The 16054-nt window shown below is 35.5% G+C and overlaps 3 protein-coding genes across 3 annotated transcripts in view; 1 reads left to right on the top strand and 2 right to left on the bottom strand.

Annotated features, from left to right (window-relative positions):
• The window catches only part of LOC139097286 (uncharacterized), a 68928-nt gene that overhangs the window by 27106 nt on the left and 25768 nt on the right, over window positions 1-16054 (bottom strand). The gene's annotated exons all lie outside the window — the stretch shown is intronic.
• Window positions 2580-5352, bottom strand: LOC139097321 (pickpocket protein 28-like). The gene is made up of 4 exons (XM_070649130.1): window positions 5268-5352; window positions 4757-4977; window positions 4512-4698; window positions 2580-3718 (listed from the first exon to the last, which is right to left on the bottom strand). Exons 1-4 carry the CDS (start codon window positions 5350-5352, stop codon window positions 2580-2582), a joined length of 1632 nt encoding a protein of 543 aa, XP_070505231.1.
• On the top strand, window positions 14484-16004 carry LOC139097304 (polycomb protein esc-like). The gene is made up of 2 exons (XM_070649113.1): window positions 14484-15257; window positions 15364-16004. Exons 1-2 carry the CDS (start codon window positions 14607-14609, stop codon window positions 16000-16002), a joined length of 1290 nt encoding a protein of 429 aa, XP_070505214.1. The 5' UTR covers window positions 14484-14606; the 3' UTR covers window positions 16003-16004.

Raw genomic sequence — 16054 nt, forward strand, 5'->3', positions numbered from 1 at the left:
TAATTTTTTAACTTTTTAACAAGAAATATTGCAATAATTAAAGATTGTGTTGGATTAATAAGGAATTAAAGTTGATTAAATCACAAATAATAGCACATAATTTAAAAAATAAAGCAAATTGAGTTGGAATTTCAAAATTTATTATGAATTAATATTTAAATATTCAAATTTAAATAAGGTAAGTTGAATAAATTGACAAATTATAGCTTTATTTTGTGATTATTGTCAGAATTGGCTAGATTCAATTGTTATTGCACTTTAATTCGAGTCCAGACTCAATTTCCTCCTTTTTTGAGTATTTGATTCTAAAGTACAGTAAAGTCTAGACTAAATTGGAATCCAGACTCCAGAAATGGTGCCTTTTTCGGACTCCCAGAGTCATGCACACTATGATTATTATCAATTAATCTATTTTTATTGTGAAAAATTGCCAAATTATTCAATTAAAATGATCAAAAAGCTGAATTTAAGGTCATATGCAATCAGAACTACTAAGTGCTACTGTGTGTTGATTGTAAGGCAGAATAAATGAAATGTTGGACTTAAAGCTGGAGTGGAAGTTGCTGTGGTTAGTTAATCCTTATGTCTTGTTAGAATCATGTCACTTATGGAACTTACCAAGAAATAATTCCCGGAATAACACAAGTCAATTTTAATCCGGCATCAAGTCAATTAATCTATCCAAAATTCAGCACCAGGCCGACATGACTCTGACTCGATGCCGGATATGAATCCAGTTCAAATTTGACACTATTCTAGAGTCACATTGATCTGATTCCGAATTTTGGATCAATTAATCGGAATCAAGATTATAATTAGACATAAGGTCGGCTAATCCAAGCTGTTGCAGTCGAGCAGCTTGAGTAGTCCTTAATAGACAATGAACATACTTATTTGCTGGTTCTACCGGCTTTTGCCTGCCAATTCCCAATACCAAATGCAATGCTGTCTTCATCGACAGCTTATTGGATCAAGTCAAATAACTGCAATTTAATCTTTTTTCTGTAATTTCAGACTTAATATTCAACTGGATCTGTTGATGTAATTTTGAGGGATAACATCATATAGATCTTAAATCAAAGCATTGCTGTGCATGGCAAAATGAGCTAAAAATCACAAAATTTCATCAAAACAAAGTTGAAAACCGTAAAGTTCTGTTAAAATTCTGTCAGAATCCAGTCAAAATCCATTCAAAATCATCAAAAACTCAAAGAATAAATCACCAAATCCAGACAAAAAACTCACCATAAAAGAGATCCAGAGCAGCACTAGAGCAATTTCCAGCTACCCCAACCATCACCTACACCCACCACAATGTCATCCCACGACGACAGAAACGAAGTCAAAACGTATTTTAAAATGATTGAAATAAGTCGATGGCTGTCCATAACCCCATTCGAGATTCTCATTCATCTCATCTCAATTCTCATTTTTTCCATCCTCCTGACCCTAACAATTGATGGACAAATTGACTTTATGATGATACAGCCACAACAGATGACAAATGGTACAGCACATGAAATAATTGACTCATTTCGTGTCAATCAAAGTGATCAAAAGCCAGCAATTGATTGGTTTAAGCTATTTTCAGTATTATTTTGTGCTGACATCCTTAATGCCTACTTCTGTTTCATTATGATATTGAGGATGTACATCAACAATCAAACGGCTATACACAAAATATTTTGGAGTTTAAATTTCATTTTATTAACTGGACTTTTTAAATATTTAATTGCATTAAAGTTAAATGAGACGAAAAATTTAGAGTGGATGGAAGTAAGTTCACCGATATTTGTGCTGTTGCAGTTGTTTGCATTAAAGGCATGCCAGAAACCATGAAAATTTATGAATTGTGATTGAATTTAGAATATTAAAAAATTATAATAAAAAATTATTCAATAAATTAGACATTTTAATACTAAAATAAAATTGTAAATTAATGAGTTTCATAGCTTTATCTTGAGCAGTAAGGATAATGCGATGTCGACATGAACCTAATGCGACATAAACAGTGCGAAATGAGCAATGCGACATGAACAGAGCAACATGAACAGTGTGACATGAACAATCTGACATGAACCAGTGTGACATGAACAGTGTGACATGAACACTGTGTCATGAACAGTGCGACATAAATAATACGACATGAACAGTGCGACATGAACAGAGCGACATGAACAAAGCGACATGAACAGTGTGACATGAACAGAGCGACATAAATAGTCCGACATGCACAGTGCGACATGAACAGTGCGACATGAACAATACGACATGCACAGTGCGACATGAACAAAGCGACATGCACAGTGTGACATGAACAGTGTGACATGAACAGTGTGACATGAACTGGGCAACATGAACAATGCGACATGAGCAATGTGACATGTGTGACATGGACAGTCATTGGTGACCCACAGGTTTGATACATTGTCCACAAGTGGTGTGTCTGATTTAAGATTCGTACGGACTTGGTCATGTCAGGTGTATCACTGTGTCGCATCGTAAGCTTCTAAGGATCGTCAATGTCCTGCTCAAAATATCGACATCATGTCCATATTGATGAGTGTGTACAGGATTCCTTAAAATCTACAACTTTGAGTGCTTCTCGTCCTCTTTACAGTCATGTTTCCCTTACTAATCTCATCTTTAACATTCCGCGACTCAACATCCATAATCTCATGTCTCTTAGTGAAGCAATGCCTAATAAAAATATTATAAAATACCTCAAAAATTGACAGCACCGATCCGCCCATCAACAGACCCAAAAAGCCACCAATTGATGACCAAAATGTCGCCCATCCAAAAACTTGAAATCTTTTAATTTTTAAAAAATAATCTTTTTTAAAATACACAGAAACATGCTCGATATTCTCAGGTGTCGGTTCCCTTTTTGATGACGTAATTTCTGTATCGTATGTGACTGAATTACAGGACGGCAAGCAGTCACAATCCTTTAATTGTCCATAATTCTCACGAAAATCACAATGACATGACTTTTCAGTACTCGATTGACAGATCCTTGATCCATCAATGTGCGGCATGTAGAATGCAACACATCCACATGTAGACATAAGTCGCTGGATGTAGCATTCATACTCACAATTTGACTGCGAATAATGACGAAAAAATTCAAGTTTTTTCTCATTTTCAAAATAACAATGACGAATTTTTGGATGATATTGCCGTAAATCCTCAGATGTTGTGATGACGAATGGCTTGATGGCAATCATTGTGACGTCATCAGCTGGAACGTCTATGAAGTGTGTTGACATCCTCGGATGTGTGAGTGGTGAATGTAAAGTGATCTTAAAGCCATCCTTAATTGCACACATTCCATTAAAATTGTCGACAAGATCCTTTGTGACGATGGTCAGTCCATAATCACGTCCTGACTTGGATGCATGAACTGGATACTTTTGGGGCCGTGTGAAATTTATGTCAAAATTTATTAAATAATCAGCCATTTTGGATGTAAACATTTTACTATTTTCATCGAGATTTACAGTATAGCAGATGCCTTCGTCCGTAATTAATCGACGGTAAATTGGCTTTTCATAGAAAAAATCATCGTCATTTTCAAATCGAAGCTCAGTTATGAAGTCGATGACTGAAATTTCCTCTAAACTATTGACATAATCAGCACCGGTCATGTTGAGGTTAAAGTCGTGTAGTTGGAGTGAACATGGTGAGGATGGGTAGCATGTGCGGGGTGTTCGGGCTGTAAATTGAATTAAGGATGGTGAAATTTGAGGTTAAATTTAAGTCAAGTCAACTTGAGTCGAATTTTCCATACAAAATTCTAGTTCCATCAAAATCTAAGTCGACTTCGGGCTCTAACTAGAAGCAGAGCTCAAAGTTGACTCGAATTTCACAAGAAGTCAAGTCAACTTGACTCGAATTTCACAAGAAGTCAAGTTAACTTGAGTCGACTTCTCCATACAAAATCCAAGTCAACTTTGAGCTCTAAACCAGAAGCAGAACTCAAAGTTGACTTGAAATTTACGTGAAGTCAAGTCAAGTTGACTTGAATTTTACATGAAGTAAAGTCAACTTGAGTCGAATTTTACACAAAACCAAGTCAACTTGAGTCGATATTTTCATACAAAATCCAAGTTGACATCAAGCTCTAGCCAAGAAGCAGAGCTCAATATTGACTCGAATTTTACAAGAAATCAAGTCAACTTGAGTAAAACAGGTCATCTTGACTCGTATTTTTTATATTACAAGTCAACTTGAGTCGAATTTTTCATACAAAATCTAAGTCGACTTCGAGCTCTAACCAGAATTTTGCATGAAATCAAGTCAACTTAAGTCTAGTTTACCATGAAATCAAGTCAACTTGACTCGAATTTCACAGAAGTCAAGTCAACTTGAGTTGAATTTTTCTTACAAAATCCTGGTTTAAGCTTTAAACAGGCGCAGAGCTCAATAATGACTCAAATTTTACATGAAGTCAAGTTAAGTTGACGTTAATCATCCCATAAATAATATAGCCACCATAACCTACTCACATGACTTGACATTACATCTCCGATACCCAAATGAACATAAATGTGATAAAGTTTCCAAATAAAATTCACTTCCTGGTTCCAGCATGACTTTATCATCTAAATTAATAAATTTTGTGACATTTTTTACATCAAATTTATCCAAATCCACTTTAGGATTATAGCACATTGTAACAGCTGGGAAGGGAATCTGTAATAAACCATTTTATCATGTAAATTACAAGTTAAGTACTTAATTGAGTACATACCTCAGATGTATCAGTAAATTCGTTATCATAAGCAACCATAACTGGATTATTTTGCCATGTAACATAATAACTGATTGTAAAGCATAAGCATGTTATGAATGCAAATAGGAAGCTTGTTATGCGATAAAGTCGAATACTTAACAGCTCATTACGTCCACCAAAATGATTGATGATGTTCTCGTGGCAAATTTTGAGATAATTTTGGCAGATTTTGAAGATTTCTGGAAGAATTTTCGATAAAATTGTGAATTTGGATAGTTTTAGGTCCGAGCAGCACAACAGTTTACTTGAGGGAAATCGAGTCAAATCAAGTGAACTCAGAGTTGCTTTAAACCCAGTTCCATATAAGAGCCATGACAGTCTGGTGCCGGATTTTGAAACAATTAACTAAATTTGTGCTATTCGGGAAGTTGGCCGGACTATGCCGGACCTGATCAATTTTTTGGAATTGGGATCATGATTGACGTAATTTACGAATACCCCCAAAAATAATTTTCAATTTTCCACTCACTTTTCTTATAAAATTTCTCATTTTCCAATTTTCTCCAAATTTCCTTCCATTTTTTTAATGAAATTTCAACAAAATTTCCCAACATTTTGACAGTTTGCAGACCTAAAACTCCTTTTATTATGAAAGTTCCATATAGTGTTCACCAAATTCAAACAATTACTGAATGAAAAGAAACTTCCTGTTGGCTTATTGCACTGTACATAATTGACCTATAATATGGTAATTTATAGATAAGATTTATCTGCATTTTATGGGGAACTAAATTGTGTAAATTGATATTCACATGGGTATGTTAAAGGCAACGATGGTAAATTGCTGTTCTTTGTCACTCTCTGTCCCTGTCGAAGACAACAACTGTCGGTTGATACCGACCATCAGTACCGGAATGCCAACTCTACTTAAATGATTATATTGTAGTTTTTGTCAAAACTGTAAGCTCATATGCATGCATATATGCTCATATTTGTCAAACCCTATTTTATTGTCAAATTCCACACTATTTTTCATAACTCGAAATCGACTCAGATTTTGTAAAAAAAAAACTCGACTTGACTTCACGCAACTTTGAGCAATGCTGTTTCCCGAGCAACGATGAATCGCATTTTTTTTTGTCGTAAAAACAAGTCGAAATCAGCTATCAAGGTGCCGTCGGAGCACTTACCGTTAGTATAATGACATAGCAGTAGTGCCTTAGTGAACAAATTATGAAGTTCGGATTGTTCTTTGGTTTGACGACCCAAACAGACAATGAGGATGCTCTTGAGAGCTTTAATAGATAAGCATGTTTATGAGTAAAGCTCTGGGCTTACTTTGCTCTTCAGAACATGCTCTTTGCCTGCTTGGGAGCTAAAAAAGCTCTAATTGAGTTTAATTACAGTGTCTGTTTGAATTTTGTCAGGATAACATATCATTTGTGTGTCGAACGGATTCAAAAAAAAAATATTAAGAACTAGTGTGAATGCAATTTGCTATCTTATCTCTGTAGACTATTTTTAATAAAACTCATAATTTATTCATTGCTAAATTACACAATTCATTAATTTTATTCAAGTCTGTTCATCATTTTTACTAAAATATACAGTATTTTTGGCATTTGGCAGTGACATCGGAAGGCAAACTACTTAGAAAAGGCCTGAAATCTGGTTCTAGACTGTCATGACTCTGACAAAAAGTTGGCAGGAATAAGAAAGTCAGAACCCCTGGAATCCACAGAAGGGAACAACAGCCACAAGCTACATGATGCAGAACAATGATGAAAGACTGCCTGCTGAATGTTTAAACAGACTATTAGGTGGACGAGCCAGCAACAGATTCAACTGGAATGTCTATTAAATCATCTGTATCCCATTCTAGACAAAGTCGATTTGAGCCTTTAACTTCTTGTTGACTAGTCAAGTCAGGATCATCAGCAACTGCAAACAATGACTCATACTTAATAACCATTTCCTTACAAAACTCATGAACATTTGGATGTGCTTCATTTTCCAAAGATAATTTCATCAAGTCACGTCCATCAAACCTTTCAATGCTTAAATGTCTATAGTTTGTGTCCTTTCTGGACAGGAAATGCTCAATTTGATTCCATATTAATTCCACAACCTGAACATTATTGCACTCGACAGCATCGGACAGGACATTATCGCCAAAATCATCAACATGCTTAATCATGTCCCAAAGACTGTCAGTTCCAACAAATTTCTTAATTATATCCCATAAAGCAGCATAAAAATCAACCGAAAAATTCTGCCTTGCTGCCGATTGTAGCAAATTCTTCCCAGCAAGTCCAGTTCCTGTCAATATTTTCTTGATATTTTCAGGTGTCGTGAGTCCTTCCAGTTCCGATATCATGAACTCAAATACATCTGGTGATGTAAAGCATGCAGCAAGATGAAAGACATTGTTGCCATTTCCATCGACAGCTTGAAGATATTTTATGAATCTGATGGTAGGGCTTGATGCTTCTCTGACTGCTGTCCATAAAATTTGATGAGTTTTGAGGTTTTTGGCACTGACGGCTGCAGCTTGAAGGATGTTACGGCCGTGGATGCCTGTTGATTTTAGAATTTTTTGGTATTGAGCAGTGCTGAATAATTCTTTGAATTTGTGGAATGTAAAGTCAATGATGTCTGGATGGTCGTGAGTCACAAGGTAGTGGGCATAATTGTCACCGTATCTGCTGTTGTGTAGCACAAGCGGAATCAAGTCATCAAAATTGTCAAAAATATTCCAAAAAATCTTATGGAACCACAAGTCACTGGATTTTGCAGCCATTTGAAGGACATTTTCATGTTTTGTGGATGTCTGTTGACCAAAAAGTTCCAAAATTTGTTGTGGCTTGAGGAAATTTTTGACGGAATCACAGAAAATTTGTAAAGTTTCGGGATTTTTTTGCTGCACAATGAGATGAAGGATGGACTCTGAGTGGCTGTTGACAAGCTTTAAGTAGCTGAAAAATCCATTTTTTGAGGTTTTTGTAGTTATTTTTTGGATTTCTGATAATGTGAAGTTGATGACTTCCATTGAGTATTTTATAGTCAGGAGAATATTTGACAAGAGTAGATTGTCATTGCCATATCCAGTATACCACAATACGTTCGCTAGACCAGCTGAATTAAGGCAGTTGTGAGCAGTTTTCCATAATTTTTGATGATATTTGAGTGATTTAAGTTGTAAAAGTTTAGCTTGCATGACGTCACGACATGCTGCAATTGTGTCAGTTCCATGGGTCACATCCAATTCCTTAAGATTGTAGACAGCCTCAATTCCTAAATTGTCCATCAAATGCTCTGCAAATTCAGGATTAACAGCAATCCACAGCTGATTTCCGTCATTTTTATCGAATAAATTGAGCAATTTTTTGGCAAATTTAGGTTCAAATCCATCAATAAATATGGGAATTTTGCTATTTTTGTAATGTTTTTTGATGATTTCAGACCTAAATTTGGATTTTGTCTTTGAAATGATTTCAGTCATGATGCCAATGAAGTCAGATTCTGTCATTAACTCTTGATTGAACAGCTTTAGGTCCACATAAGTTGTAAATTTAATTAAATACTTTTTATGCAGCTTAATTGCAGCATTTCTAAGGAACCAGCTTTTTCCGGAGTTGGGTGTGCCGGTGATGAGGACGAATTTGTGGTTTTTGACGTCATCAAGCATGGCTTGTTCTGAGAATTCTTGGAATTGGTCGTTGATTGATGAACCTAAAGATTGACCGTTTCTGCAGATTTTAGTCAAGTTTCTCGGCTGGTACAAAATTTTAAAAAATAAATCCTCAACTGCTGCTTCAAAATTCATCAAAATCGTGTCACTTCCTGACTCCATTGTCAAGTTCTGCTCATCAAATTTATTGTCAAATTCAACCTCATTAATTTCCAAAAATTCATCAGAATTTGCAATTTTGTAAAAATATTCCGAGTAATTTTCCATAATCGACGTCAATCTCAGCAGCAAGACTCGATTCCGACAGAAAGTAGCTACGCAAAATTGTAGAATTCCAACATCCATTGATGTGCCGACATTTTGACTATAAAATCCAAAATTGTCAACCTCAACGATGAATACGAACAGGTTGGGATGACTTTGTGGATTTAAAGCTAATAGCTGCCTTAAAACATCATCGTATGGACATTCAGATGTGAATTTTAAGACTTTACATCTATTGATTATGCTGTCATTGCTTTGACTTTTTCGACCAAAAAGTTCCGAAATTTGCTGCGGCGTTAGAAAGTCTTTGACAGCTTCACAGAAAATTCTTAAAGATTTTACATCATTTTGCTGTATAATAAGACGAAAAGTGGACTCTGGATGGCTAGTGACGTGCTTAAAATATCTCAACAATCCATTTTCTGAGGTTGTTGTCATTATTTTGTTGATTTCTGACAATGTGAGATTAACGATGTCTTTTGAGTTCCTGTTAATCATGCTGAGGATGAAGTTGTCTTTGTCATGTCCTATATGCTTCACTAGTTCCACAAGATTAGGTGAATTAAGGCAGTTTTGAGCAGTTTTCCATAGTTTTTGATGAGAATTGAGGGATTTGAATTGTGAGAGTTTGGCCTGCATGATGTCACTGCATGCTGCAATTGCATCAGTTCCATGAGTCACCTCTAATTCCTTCAGACTGTAGACAGCCTCAATTCCTAAATTGTGCATTAAATTCTCTGCATAGTCATTGTCAACAGCAATCCACAGCTGATTTCCATCATTTTTGTGCAAAAAATTCAGCAATTTTGCGGCAAATTTAGGCTCAAATCCATCAATAAGTATGCAGGCTTTGCCATTTTTGTAGTGATTTTTGATGATTCTAGACTTAAATTTGGATTTGGTTTTTGAAATGAAATCAGTCATGAAGTCAATGAAGTCAGATTCTGTCATTAGCTCGTGACTGAACAGCTTTAGGTCCACATACGTTGTAAATTCAAATAAATCCATTTTATACAGCTTAACTGCAGCATTTTTGAGGAACCAACTTTTTCCAGACTTGGGTTTGCCAGTAATGAGGATGAATTTATGGTTTTTGACGTCATCAAGTATGTCTGGTTCTGAGAATTCTTGGAATTGGTCGTTGATTGATGAACCTAATGATTGACCATTTTTACAGATTTTACACAAACTTCTCGGCTGGTACAAAATCTCAAAAAATAAATCCTCAACAGCTACCTCAAAATTCATTAAAATCCCGTCACTTCCTGACTGCAATGCCAGATTCTGCTCATCAAATTTACTGTCAAATTCAAATTCATCAATTTCCAGAAATTCGTCAGAATTTGCAATTTTATAGAAATATTTCGAATAATTTTCACCAACCGACGTTAATTTCAGCAGCAAGACACGATTCCGACAGTAATTAGCTATGCACATTTTAAGGGTTGCAACGTCCATTGACAGCCATTTTGCGCCTGCATATTGATTATAAAATTCAAAATTTTCATTCTCAACAATGAATGTGAACAGGTTGGGATGAATTCGTGGGGTTAATGTGAATAGTTTGGTTAAAATTTCATTGTGTGGACATAAAGATGTGAATCTGTAAGTTTGACAGCTATTTACTATGGATTCGTCTATTTGATCTTCTAGGCTGAAATAGACGATTATTTGATTTTGTGGAGTTGATTGCTGCATTTTTTGGTGGGTGGACAGCTGGTTTTGGTTATGCCTATTGGAATATATGAATGTTTTAGAATTTATAAAGTAAATTTTAGGGGTAAATCTAAGGGATTGGGGGTCTGGGTTGTGTAAATTGCAAAAAAATTGGATTTTTCACGAAAAATTCTATAAAATTGAAGAATAATTCTTCAAAATTGAGAACAGATGAGGTTTAATCTATTCTTGATACCGTGCAGCAAATGCACCCCTTCCATATCCCTTCCATCTTCTCCTCCGCCCAATTGTCCCTAGTTTGACCTACAACCTCCCCTTAACTTGTGTCGCGGTCAAAAATGTCTGGAATGTCACGGAAATGATATGCCCATCAACCCCATGCCGTGTACATTTACGAAATCTTGTACATACGAGCTGTAACTTGGTCCAATGCCAGATACATCAGGCCTTATGACTTACTAGTGTTTGGGCAATGTGCACTTCAAACTGTAGGTCTTAAGGGTGTGATACAACAGATTATTAATCACAAGGCTTCATGTTCTTCAAGCTAAGTCCTTTAAGCATTACATGCCTTAAGCGGTTTCGGTTGAGACCAAGGTGTGTCATGGCTCGAAAAATTCATTATTTTTAATAAATCTCAAATAATTTCTATTTATTTTGACCCTTCCTGATCTTGCGCAAAAAGCAAATTTATAAATTTGATTTTAAAATCATTTCCACATAGCAACTAAATTTAATGTTGCTGATAACAGCATTTATTCATTCACAAAAAGTCTATTTTTGTATTTCTTTAATGGTGAAATATTTAAAAACTATTAATTGTTGTTCTTAGGTAACGCGAATCTCGATTGAATTGAATCTTAACCCAGAAATAACTCAAAAGTAACCATTTTCAAAATAGGGTTCTGTCAATTTTGCTTACTAATTCTCAAAAAATCTGATGTTTAATCATGTTTGTCATATGTTACCTGCATTAAATTCTCATTCATAAAAATAGGCAGACTCATAAAATGGCAAAATCCTGAGTCACCTGAGTTGTCCGCATCAAGTGTTACACAGAATTTTGATTAATAATTAAATTAATTACAGCACAATTGTGATTTCATCAAATTTCAACATTACACTGAGTAGAAAAACGCACATGTTATCATTATCTCTTTCAGAGATTGATGTTATTGCTCACAAATACAAAAAATGCTCAAATGTCTAGAATTAAAGATTTTGAGAAAGCTTAGAGAATCTGAGAGAGCCTGAGAGAGTTTAAAAGAGCCTAAAAGAGCAAAAGAAAGTCTAATAGAGTCAACTAGGCTGAGAGAACTCGAGCCAATGAATCACCCAACCTGACTACCAACTTGCCAGCTATCATTCCTTACAGCGTTCCTTAATAAATGAACTGATTTTACTTAATAAATTTCAACTTTTATTGTCATTTTCATGAATATTTTTCCAATGTCTTTTTAAATTTCTTTCAGTTTTAACAACAATTCCACATAAATTGCACTGAAATGACATCTCGGAATGGACATAGTACATGTGATTATTCAACGACTGCTTATTCTTGAGTCTTGCTGAACATTTTTCACATTTCAGCCATTCCGATGACATTTTGAATTTTTCTTCCTGTTTAACGTGACTTTTTTGATGCTTAACAAGTGTCCGGTTGTCGTCGGTCGTAAAGCTGCACTTGTCACACTTCAGGTGCTTGGTACGGTCAATGTCATGGATTCTCATATGAAACTTTAAGCTACTCCGACTTGAACATTTCCTGTCACATATTTTACATGTTAATATTTCAGGATTTTTATGCTTAATTTGATGCTCATTAAGTCGACTCGTGCTGCCAAACTTCATGCCACAGCTGTCACATTCGAGGACTTTATCATGTGACTTGATGTGCGTTTCCAGGTACTTTTTGGCTTTAAATGTCTTATTGCAGTCTTTACACTCAAATATCTCATCAGTTGCTGTATGAATGTGCAGGATGTGTCTCTTAAGTGCACTTCGATTTGAGAATTGCTTACTGCATTGCTGACAGATGATGCACTTGTGTTTATTAAAGTTTTTGAGGATTTTAAAGCTCATGTTGCAGGTAAGGCATGTAAATTTACCGTCTTGGAGTTTATAGTTGGAATTGATGGTGGTTGGTTGCTGGTGGGAGGTTGGGTTTGACTTGATGTTTAGGTCATTGGATTGGTCGTCCGGGTCTTCGGATGGGACGTCTTGTTTGATGATTGTTGATGGAAATTTAGAGTTTTTGTTGTATTTTTTGTCATTTTGAGTTTGAGAAGCTGATGGGAAGTCTTGAAGATATTGAAGGTCGGATGGGTAGAATCTGGAAAAATTGGTGCTATTTGATGTTTTTCTTGAGGATTTAGGGATGATTTGTCTAATTTCAGGGCAATTTGTAGGGGTTTAGGTTGATTTTCGTAATCTACTTGACTTTCATAATCAACTGGACTTGCAAGTTTAATTTTACTGTCAACTTGACTGATGAGCTTATTTTTGAAAAGTCAAATTGACTATTAAGCTTGACTGATGACAACTCAACTTGATTAGACAATTTAACTTGACTGTGCAAGTCAACTTGTTCATCCTCATCTTGATCTTCACAATTTTGACCAATTATTGTAGATTTTTGAATTTTCGTTTAGTTTTATGACGTTTTGTGTTGGAATTTTGTGAAATTAACATATTTAAAGCACCAGATGAGCACATATCTGATTCAGGTAAAGAATCTTCAATTATAAGTTCCTTTTCAGTCTTAATATAGGCAATATTTGGGTATATGTCTGTTTGTGATTCACATGTAAGCTCTAAGTCATCACTAGCCCCTTTGGTGTCCGTGTGTGAATTATATTTAAGCTCTGAACTGTCATACTTGCTTCTGGTCCCATTTTTCGATCTATTGCCAAGTTTTGAATCATCAAATCCACTCCTGATGCTGACCAGTGATCCATTGTCTACCTCTGAATCATCATCAACACTCCAAGTATCCATTTGTGATTCACTTTTTAGCTTTGAACCATCGAATCCACTTCCAACGTACGTTTGTGATCCACATCTAAACTCTGAATAATCAAGCTTATTCTCGGTGTCTATTTGTGATCCGATCCTAATCTCTGAATCATCATTAAACTTCGCAGTGTCTGTTTTTGACTCAATTTTAATCTCCGAACCATCATGTACTCTTCCAATATTCTGAATATCAAATTTATCAGCCTTAAATCTTTTTGCTGTCTTCCTAACTTTTTGTTCTTTTGATTTACTACTAAGAAAATTGATATCTGTAATGTTGATGATTTTAACAGCCGTTGGCTCATCTTCGTACTGATCCTCAAGAATTCTCTTCTTTGACATTCTTTTCTGGTCTCTTTTCTGTTTAACTTCAGGTAGTTCTTTATGAATTTTGTGCATTTTAAGGTCGACTGTTTTTATAATGACTTCTGAATCTGTTTCTGGTTCTGACTTTATTTCTAAGGTTTGGATTATTGTGTTGTCTTCATGCTCTTGTTTGATGATGGTTGGATGGTTGGTGTCCATTGTGGATTGGCTTGGTTATGGGTCTAAAATTGGAAAAATTGAATTAAATTTTGGTAATAATTTTAATTTTATTGGGATTTACCTGACTGAATCGTGTTTATACGGCTGTATGTTTGATGACAGTGCTAAGAGATGTTCCTCAAATGATCAGCATTGGATCTAGATCATCAATGTCTCCTAAGATGACTGAGAATTTGCAAAATTTATTCAAAAACTATTTTTGTAATTTTTCAATCTTTCGTTTTTGTTTTGATTTCTCTGTTGTTGATTCATATCAAGTTGAGGTCAACTTATGACTTGATTTTAAAAAGCGCTTTCTATGGTCCATCAACTTAAGAGTCTCAAAATTCATTGAATTCCTCACTTTTGATCAATATTTTTTGACAAAAACCCCAAAATCCAAAATTGCAGCAAAATTCAAATGAAAAATTGCAAAAATTCCAAACGATCCTCAAAAATTCCTCCAAAAATCCCAAAACCCACCAAATTTTCCCGCTATAAATTCAAATTGTCCGCATCAAATCAACATTTTTTGCACAACAATTCACCATAAAATCAACAACAAAAAAAAATTAGTTTTCCCGCGCCGGGCAAAATTTTTTAATTTTTTCTTATCAAAAATTTCACAATTTTTACAAATTTAATCCCCAACAGCCACAACACATCGCCATCCGTACCCCAACCATACATCACACAATGTCAAAATCAGACCTCAAAACTGGCAACAACAGTGAAATTGAGTCCGATAATGATTCATCAATCATATCCGTATCAACAGGACGTTCCGAAAATTCAACAAATCGTCGCAGTCAAAAGGTTAAAGGACGTAAGTCAAAATTAAAGAACAACAACAACAACAAGCCACTAAAGTCACTGTACAGGTTTAATTGCTTTGTGACGGAGGAAAATGCAAAGCAAATTTTTGCAATTCAATTTAATCATTTTGTTAAGGATCGAAATATATTTGCGACAGCCAGCGGGTACCGAATCTCAATTTATGAATGTGTCGATGATAAGCACACGGATGAGAATGACAAGGACATTGAGGACATTGATGACTTTTGTGGAATTAAGTTACTTCGTGCTTATGATGATCCAGATCGTGATGAGGTCTTTTATACGCTCGCATGGAGTTATGAAGGAAGTTGTCCAATATTGGCATGTGGTGGGGTTCGATCTGTGGTTAGGGCTATTTATATTAATGATAGACATTTGAAGGAGAAACGATTTATTGGACATACAAATGCTATTAATGAGATGAAATTTCATCCAAAGCAACCGCATTTGTTGTTGACAGCTAGTAAGGATCATAGTATGAGATTGTGGAATATTAAGACAGAGATTTGTGTGAGTATTGCTGGGGGGTGGGGTGGTGTGGGTGACAAGGGGGATGGAAGTGATTTAATCCCCTTTTTAATACAAAAATACTAAAATTTTCCTCGAATTTTCACAGGTTGCAATTCTCGGTGGCGTCTCAGGACATCGTGATGAAGTCCTAGCTCTAGACTTTGACGTCCACGGTCGTTACTGCGTATCAGGTGGCATGGATCATAATCTTAAAGTCTGGAAGTTTGACACCGAAGAGATGGAATCAGCGATTGAAAGTAGTGAGACATATTGGGACGTCAAACGTGTCCGGTCATTTCCAACACTTCACATACATTTTGCTGACTTTACGACCCGATCAGTTCATCGGAATTATGTTGACAGTGTCAAGTGCTTTGGAAATACATTTTTATCAAAATCATGTGAAAATTGTATAATTTGGTGGAAAGTTGGGAACCTAAATGAGCCATTCAACCTGACTGCGACCAATGCGACGCCAATTCATTCCTTTGATGTTGATGACTGTGAGCTGTGGTTCGTACGAATGGATTTGGATATGAGACAAAAATATTTAGCTGTTGGTAATTCAACGGGAAAGATTTTCATGTTTGATTTGGACTCGGAAGGTCCAACAGACAAGCCGAGCATCTTATCACATTATAAGTGTACGAAACCAATAAGACAAGTGTCATTTTCAAGAGATGGTGACATACTGGTTTGTGTATGTGATGATGGTAAGATTCATCGGTGGGATAGGAAGGAATGAGATGAGGAGGAAGTAGACGATGTCGTGGATAAAGGATAATAATAATGATTGA

Source organism: Chironomus tepperi, unplaced genomic scaffold (genome assembly GCF_022539635.2).
Source record: "Chironomus tepperi strain 1889 unplaced genomic scaffold, CSIRO-AGI_Ctep_v1 contig_419, whole genome shotgun sequence".
Taxonomy (NCBI): Eukaryota; Metazoa; Arthropoda; class Insecta; order Diptera; family Chironomidae; genus Chironomus; species Chironomus tepperi.

Excerpts from the sequence above, each read along its gene's own strand:
- LOC139097321 (XM_070649130.1), bottom strand. The coding sequence starts at position 5,352 with ATGTTGGGAAATTTTGTTGAAATTTCATTAAAAAAATGGAAGGAAATT. Across the intron at positions 4,978-5,267 it reads TGAGAAATTTTATAAGAAAA|AAATCTTCAAAATCTGCCAA; the intron begins GTGAGTGGAAAA and ends AAATTCTTCCAG. Across the intron at positions 4,699-4,756 it reads AATTTACTGATACATCTGAG|ATTCCCTTCCCAGCTGTTAC; the intron begins GTATGTACTCAA and ends GGTTTATTACAG.
- LOC139097304 (XM_070649113.1), top strand. The coding sequence starts at position 14,607 with ATGTCAAAATCAGACCTCAAAACTGGCAACAACAGTGAAATTGAGTCC. Across the intron at positions 15,258-15,363 it reads ATATTAAGACAGAGATTTGT|GTTGCAATTCTCGGTGGCGT; the intron begins GTGAGTATTGCT and ends GAATTTTCACAG.